Raw genomic sequence first — 8282 nt, 5'->3', positions numbered from 1 at the left:
CCCCACCCCCTCCCCTTTCCCTCAGACACCGCCCCCCCCCCCCCTCACCCTCCAGGGGAGGGTTGTTGATGCTGCCCGGCCGCCCATGGGAGGGAAGCAGAGCACGGCGGCCCGCTCCCGGACCGCTTTCCCCGGCGTCTCGAGCGACGACAGCGCCGTGCACGCCGCTCACTACGGCCATTACCGGGCTCCCGCCGCCGGAGGTGGTGGTGGTGGCGGCGGAGGAGGAGGCCCCGCCATGGGGCTCAGGACTCGCTCGGTCAGCAGCGTGGCCGCGATGGAACCGGCTCACGCCTTCGGGCTGTACGGTGGAGGAGGGAGCCGGGCCGGAGGAGGCGGCGGCGGCAGGGCGGCCGATGGTGTCGAGCACAGTAACGGTGGTGGTGGAGGAGGGCCTGACTCGGCCGGTAACGGTTACCAGGAGACGGGAGGTGGTGGAGGAGGAGGCCCGGGCCCCCGGGAGCTGCAGCTGTACCTGGGCTCGAGGGCGGCCTCGCTGTCCGACTCGCTGCCGCTTCACCTGGCGGCGCCACGCTGGTTCAACACACACAGCGGTGAGTGGGGCTACACATTAACCAGCACCAAACACTAACCAGACCCAATAGATAACTAACCATTAACCTACCTCATCCTGCAACCAGCCCGCATCAATTAATGACCAGTCCCATTAATAACCTACCCAATTAACCACTCGTGCTGCCCCCCCCCCAAGGGCTAATTAATATCTGGTCATTTCTTCCCCACCATCCGTTAATATCATGTCAAATTTCCTTCGCTTATCATTTTTATCAATGTGTGGGAGGCAAAAAGCTATCACAATCGCTTGCACCACTTGGTTGTCAGAAGTCGTTGGTTGTCTGTTGGTTTATCAACGGTTTTTTTTGTTTGCCGGGTAACTCATCAGTAATTTGTGACAGCAACTGTCAATATATTAATACTTATTATGATGGTTTATTATTTGTCACAAATTTAAAATATTGCAGTACTTAGCTATTAGCATTTTTTAGTAATTCTTTTGTTTTATTGCTATTAGTTACAGTATTAGTACATAATAGTAACAACCCTCAACTGCATTATACATATTATAATTGATGCTATAGAATCATATATTTCAGGATAGAAGAAAGCTAACATGGCTGTCCCAGTGCTCCCTCCTTATTGGGTAATATACAGTGCATCATTAATAACTAGTGTTCTGGTTTTATCAGAATAGGGCTATCAAAGCTACCCTTGATTATTGTTAATATTAACAGTATTGTCACTTGTTTGCCAGTACTTAAAAAAATAGTTCATTCAGTTTTAAATAGTTAATTCTCTTAAATCTTGAGTCCTATAAGATTTTTGATTTCCTCTGCCTTTTTAAGCTCCCCCACTAGCAAAGCCTTTAACAAGTTCAATGAAATTTTTATTGTTCATTAATGCCACGTATTTATAATTAAATCAAAATTATTGTTTACACAAAGTTTAATTACAACAACTCAATTTTTTAAAGTTGGAGCTATAGGAGAAAGATGTTAGCACTGCTAACCTTTCTAATACTGGGTTTTTGCCATTCAGAAAACCAGAACCTATAAATGCTCTCAATCCTCAATGAATAAACAGCATTATTAGTCTCTTGAAGCCAACAAGCAAGATTTCTGATGGGATAAATACTCAAAGTTGCAAATAATCCAAAAACAAATTGGATTAATGCAAATTTCTCCCATCTGTACAAAAGGGAAAACATTTTCCTTCCTTTGGCCCTTTGTTGTGTTCTGACAAGTAGACTTTAGAATAAATCTTTTATCAGTAAAATGATAATTCTGTTTGAGGTAAGGGACAATATGTTATGTAAACGTTGCTTGTTACTCAACGTTATTGGAAGCAGCAGTGTATTTGTGCAGCACTCTTCATGGGTTGGAGAGGTGAGAGGACCCTTTATACATGGATGAAAAAAAATCAGATGGTTAACACAAATGGGTTGAAAAGTGGTCAGAAGGTATCGATTTTGAAAGTAGGAAAGTGAGAAAATAGGAGTTGTGGAGAAGTAGGCAGGAAGTTGCAGAGGATCAGGTTGACTGACTTGGAGACAAAGCAGAACAAAGGCTAGACTAAATCTCTGAGGAGTTAAGGGTGCTTGGATGAAATCACCGTGAGAAGGTGATGAAAGTCAATTAGAGATGTGAAAGTAAGTATGAGAAATGATAACTTATTGGAAGACAGAATGTCACTGAAACTTTGGAGAGCATGACATAATGTTACTGTGTGACATGGTGATGATGAGAATGGGTGTCAAGTATTGAATGAGTTAAAATTGTAGAAAGTTGAGATGGGAGTACTGATCAGGAAGATGGTTGTAAAGATACATTGTGAGGTGATGGAACAGGGTTTTGATAGCAGTAGAGCAAATTTAAAGTTGGAACTAGGCATGCTGTAGAAAGGTGCAAAAAGTGGTCTTGGAAACAAAGTGCACCTTTATAAAGAAGCTATGTTCGAATCAAGTAGTATGCCACTGGTACTTCTCCTTGTTAGATTGAGCTGGAATGGAAAAAGGCAGTTAGGTTGAGACCAAACCCATGAAGGTACTGAAGGCAGCCAAAAACAATGGCTTTATTTATTCCAGCAGTAAGGCAAATGAAATGTCGGCTTTGTTGGAAAAGTGATTTAGAAAGTGTTTTGTAAATCTTCAGATCAGATGTATATTTCATAGTTTATCCTCTGAGTAGGAAATGGAGAAATGATCTGTCTTTTGGGAATAATTTTTGGACAGTACTTTGTTTTATTTGGCAATGCTGTTGAAGTTGACCAGTAAATAATCTTGATAATTTGAGGACAGTGTTTTGTTTGAATGCCTTTCAAAATAAAGAAAAAACATTTAAGCTGTAGCTTAACTTTGCTTAGCTTGGTCATCTACGGCCAAGCAGCCTAACTTGGAGTTGAGACCTGCATGTTGCAACAAATCAGGCAATGGTTTATACAAGATTTACAAGGATGTTGCCAGGGTTGGAGGATTTGAGCTTTAGGAAGAGGCTGTACAGGCTGGGGCTGTTTTCCCTGGAGTGTCGGAGGCTGAGGGGTGACGTTATAGAGGTTTACAAAATTATGAGGGGCATGGATAGGGTAAATAGGCAAAGTCTTTTCCCTGGGTCGGGGAGTCCAGAACTAGAAGGCATAGGTTTAGGGTAAGAGGGGAAAGATATAAAAGAGACCTAAGGGGCAACCTTTTCATGCAGAGGGTGGTACGTGTATGGAATGAGCTGCCAGAGGAAGTGGTGGAGGCTGGTACAATTGCGACATTTAAGACGCATTTGGATGGGTATATGAATAGGAAAAATTTGGAGGGATATGGGCCGGGTGCCGGCAGGTGGGACTAGATTCGGTTGGGATGTCTGGTTGACATGGACGGTTTGGACCGAAGGGTCTGTTTCCATACTGTATATCTCTATGACTCTATGAAAAGCCTTACTAAAGTCTATATAGATCACGTCCACCATTCTGCCCTCATCAATCCTTTTTTTTAACTTCTTCAAAAAACTCAATCAAGTTTATGAGACATGATTTCCCATGCACAAAGCCATGTTGACTATCCCTAATCAGTTCTTGCATTTCCAAATACATGTGCATCCTGTCCCTCAGGATTCCCTCCAACAACTTGCCCACCACCGACGTCAGGATGACTGGTCTATAGTTCCCTGGCTTGTCCTTACCATCTTTCTTAAACAGTGGCACCACTTTAGCCAACCTCCAGTCTTCTGGCACCTCACCTGTGACTATTGATGATACAAATATCTCAGTAAGAGGCCCAGCAATCACTTCCCTAACTTCCCACAATTCTAGGGTACACATGATCAGGTCCTGGGGATTTATCCATTTTTATACATTTCAAGACATCCAGCACTTTCTCTTCTGTAATATGGACATTTTTCAAGATGTCACCATCTATTTCTCTGCACTCTGTCTTCCATGTCCTTTTCCACAGTAAATACTTATCTGGCTCATCAAACCACCTCTGCCATTCAGTTAGACCATGGCTGATCTCTTCATGGACTCAGTTCTACTTGCCTGCCTGCTCATCATAACCCTTAATTCCTTTACTGTTCAAAATCTATCTATCTTTGTCTTAAAAACATTCACTGAGGTAGCCTCAGCTGCTTCACTGGGCAGGGAATTCCATAGATTCACAACCTCTTGGGTGAAGAAGTTCCTCCTCAAATCAGTCCTAAATCTGCACCCCCTTATTTTGAAGCAATGCCCCTTAGCTCTAGTTTCACTTGCCAATGGAAACAGCCTCTCTGCTTCTATTTTATCTGTTCCCTTCATAAGTTTGTATGTTTCTGTAAGATTTCCCCCTCATTCCTCTAAATTCCAATGAGTACAGTCCCAGTCTACTCAAACTCTCCTCATAAGCCAACTCTGGAATCAACCAAGTGAACCTCCTCTGCACCCCCTCCAGTGCTAGTACATCCTTTCTCAAGTAAGGACTCTAAAACTACACAGTACTGCTGGTGTGGCCTCACCAGCTTACACAGCTGCAGCATAACCTCACTATTTTTAAACCTCATCCATCTTGCAATGAAGGACAATACTGTATTCCATTTGCCTTATTAATTACCTGCTGCACCTGCAAACCAATTTTTTGTGATTCATGCACAGACACCTTCGTATAGGAGTATAGTTAGAATCCAACTATCAGCTGCATGAGGTTCAGTGTCGAATATGATAGTTAGTTCAAAGTGGTTGCCACTTGTAAAGGGAATGTGAAATTAAATTGAAGGCAAATTTGCAGCTTTGTTAGGGATTGTTGGGACAAGTTTACCAGTTTTGACTCTTAAGCCTTGTGAGCTAAGGTGTTTGTCATTTGGGAAGACATCCTAATAAGTGGAAGAAATATGGAAAGTAGTGTTCTTTAATAGAGCTGTAACATAATGCAATAGTGAATGTGCCTTTTTGTTTGTAAGAACAGTTTGAGGTCATTATAAAATCCTGCTTTTTAATTTGCTTGAAGGATTTTGGAACTGTAAGTTATTGGAAATAAATACTAATAGGACAGTTTAAAAAATATAACCCAGGAAAGAACAAAACTACAGTGGAAATTCCTAAGGTTAACAATTATAGATGTGACTTATGCTGTAAAGTCACAGTTGCCTGCAGTGAATCTCCCATCTTGAAAAAAAATCGTTCTGACTGATTTGCCAAATTAATTAATATGACGTGAAAAATTAAATTGCTAGTGGCATATATAAGATGGTCTGAGCAATTTATTAATGCATTATTTGGAATTGTAGGGAACAGTGGAATATGTGTTTAAGGCCAAATAGAGGCATTAGACATGTACGTTCTGCAGACTGAATTTTGTATTGAAAGCAAAGGCTTTCAGTTTTGTAAGTTGAACCATCAACTACTATTTCATGGCTTTGACACTGTTTATATGCTTGTCCTCAGCCCAATATGATTTCAAAGGCAACTTGCAGACCTCCTTTACCAAAGCTGTGTTCACAAAACTCACTTTCTTTTTCATGCTATTTCATTGTTCTCCCCCTCAAGGTAAATCCTTTAAATTGTTGAAAATCTGAGCAGAGATATTTGCTGGAAAGGTTTCTCCATAACTTTTACGCCTAGACAGGAAAAAGCTTGACAACTGATGGACATTTCCCCTTTCAACTATAGAATTTTTCTCTATTTCAAGAGTAATTTTTCTGTTTTTATCTATGCATGTTCCCTCTTTTTGCATGTTCTCACCCTCTGATCAACTGTATTGTTCCTCTGATATTTTTTCTACTATAAACTATTCTATACATCCTCTCCTGTACCTCTGCTCCCATTACCATCTTCTACTTTAACAAATTATTTTGCAGTACCTCAAAATTGTAGAATTTGTTATTTCCCCTGCTCTTCCTATATTTTGGCTTGTCAAGATTAAATTGAGTGAAACCTGCCCGTTGCACCTCTGTAAACCAATTTCAGATGCTTTTATCATTGTTAAATTCAGAGTAAATATGAATTCTTCATTACCAATTCTTAATTCACTTTGCCCTCTGATACACTTTTCAACCTTTGTGGGTCTTGGCTTTACTTCTTTGTTTAGAAACTTATTGGATATACCACTTGGTTACAGGAAATGGTGAGTCTGAAGATTACAATTGTTTTTGTTTTGAAGCAAACATTTTGTTGGTTCTAGCTCACAATTATAATTTAAGGAAAAGGGTTGATCTGTGGACTGAAATGTGTTTTAATTATGTCTGAATTAACATGAGATTGCAACATTTCCGGTGAAATAAACTTTATTCAACCTGGATGACCATGATACATTATTCCTTGCAGGAAATTATAAATATTCAAGCTTGTTGCAATGGAAGTCAATATTTGTCATGGAAAATAAGCAGCTGACTGTAAAAGGAAGCCACTATCATTGCATTGTGGTTAGAACAATATTGTGCCCTCCACAACCACCTGATGAAGGAGCGGCGCTCCGAAAGCTAGTGCTTCCAAATAAACCTGTTGGACTATAACCTGGTGTTGTGTGATTTTTAACTTGGTGCACCTCAGTCCAACACCGGCATCTCCAAATCATTACACATGGCCTTTATGTGACTTTTATAATGATGGAAGTTATAATCTTGAGCTTGAAATTCAATTTAAGGGAGTACTGGAAAAAACCTTCATAATTTTTAATAGTCTAGAATGTTGAATGTAAAATGTTTGAAATGTTGAATAATCCTTGAGGAATAATACTGGCTTTTGTGGAGTAGTGCTGAATGACTGGTGAAAAATGTAAATTTATGGCTTCACAGATGGCAGAACCTGAACTTCTTTGGGTCTGACAACTGCTTCTCTTAAATCTTTGCACACTCAATCCTGCCATCTGGATTTTTGTGGAACACTAGATTTGTTGTGCAAGTTTTAATTTTAGAATTGGATTCTTTTATTTTTGTCATTCTCATCATCATCCGGGATTTGTAGTTTTTCTGTTAACTGTTACAAAATTTAGTTTTTAGAAGTATGTGGCTAACAGTGAACTTACCATTTCATAGTATAACATTTTACTATTTCCTTAAATATTGACTAATATAGTTTTAAAAATCTGCCACTCATTAATTTGGTGATATTTGTCATGTCTCATTGCTGATCAGAAGTTACGATTTATTTACAATAAAGAATTTAGTTTTGATTGTTAAAGGAGTGTTTCTAAATGTTAACTTTTCAAAATAAAACAGATTTTACTCTGCATCTTTATGTAAATGAATGTTACTTTCTAGGTTAAAAACCTCTTTAATTGGAATAAGAATGAAAAGTGAGTTTGATAAAGTTGCAATAACAGCTATGTTTTAATAGTTTGTTTTACTCATAGTTTTCAACTTCCACTTCTGTTTTTTTTCTTATTTTCTGAAGTTGGTAGAAATGTACGTTTTATCATTGTTAACATCAAAGTTTGTGGGTAATTCACCAATTCCCAGCCTCAGTTCCTTCCTGACCTGATTTAAAAAAAAAGTCCTTACATTGGCAGTACCATTGAGTCATGCAAAGGGAAGTCTCCATTAGCACTGAAATAAGTTATTAAAGTGCACTGCTTCTAGGGCATTGATAAAGGTCCTCCTGGGACATGACTGAAGTTTAGGAAATGAATCTAAAATCCATTTACCTGAATTCAAAATAGAAACTACAGAATAATTAAATGTAAGTCTTTGCATTGGGCTTGAAGGATTTAAATCCATTTGTGTACCGAACTTGCTATTTTAACATCTGCACAGTATGCATACCATGTAAATTGTTATGACTAGAATTGGTGTTTAGATGACAATATCAGTGAGGGAGCCTTGAAGACAAGAGGTTATATTTAATGTTTTACTCTGTTTCTATAGTATCCTGCATTACTTCCCCAAGTGCAGTTCTGCTCGAGTGCAGCTGCTACCCTCTAGTGATGTTTCAGCTGTTTTCTTGGGGCTTCTGTGGCTCTACTGGGAGACCAATGGGAGAATCACTGCCACAATCTTTCCTCTGAGAAGGAGACAATGGCCACCAGCGCTTCCCAGATTTTGCAGGATACCTATTTTTAGTTATAGCAGGCAGCCCCAGAGGAATAGGAGCATTATTGACTTTTTGTTCTGTTTCTTCATTTTCTCTTCCATGAGTCAGGAACTTTTAAGCAAGTTATATTGCACAAACTCTAACTCTGTTAAGATTGGGACAGTTACATTTATAAATTTAATTGATAACTTTAAAAACCATGAGCTTTACCATATGGTAAATAATGAATCATTTGTAAGTCCTTTGCTATCATTGTTTCAATCGTTAGCATCAAAAGC

The 8282-nt window shown here is 39.4% G+C and overlaps 1 protein-coding gene and 1 long non-coding RNA gene across 4 annotated transcripts in view; one reads left to right on the top strand and one right to left on the bottom strand.

The window, feature by feature from the left end:
* Positions 1-557, bottom strand: part of LOC122558513 — an 11832-nt gene extending 11275 nt beyond the window's left edge. The window contains exon 1 of one of the 2 annotated variants that reach the window (XR_006314170.1): positions 476-557. This is a non-coding gene — a long non-coding RNA (uncharacterized LOC122558513). The remainder of the gene's footprint in view (positions 1-475) is intronic. The other variant, XR_006314171.1, reaches the window with a different exon arrangement.
* The window catches only part of znrf1 (zinc and ring finger 1), a 274216-nt gene continuing 265940 nt past the window's right edge, over positions 7-8282 (top strand). Inside the window, exons 1-2 of one of the 2 annotated variants that reach the window (XM_043707185.1) lie at positions 7-554; positions 6301-8276. In XM_043707185.1, coding sequence (XP_043563120.1) covers positions 86-554; positions 6301-6488 — 657 coding nt within the window. In that variant the 5' untranslated portion in view covers positions 7-85 and the 3' untranslated portion in view covers positions 6489-8276. Of the gene's footprint in view, positions 555-6300; positions 8277-8282 lie in introns of those variants that run through there. The other variant, XM_043707184.1, reaches the window with a different exon arrangement.

Source organism: Chiloscyllium plagiosum, chromosome 17 (genome assembly GCF_004010195.1).
Source record: "Chiloscyllium plagiosum isolate BGI_BamShark_2017 chromosome 17, ASM401019v2, whole genome shotgun sequence".
NCBI classification, from domain to species: domain Eukaryota; kingdom Metazoa; phylum Chordata; class Chondrichthyes; order Orectolobiformes; family Hemiscylliidae; genus Chiloscyllium; species Chiloscyllium plagiosum.
This window is presented reverse-complemented; position numbering and strand designations above follow the sequence as displayed.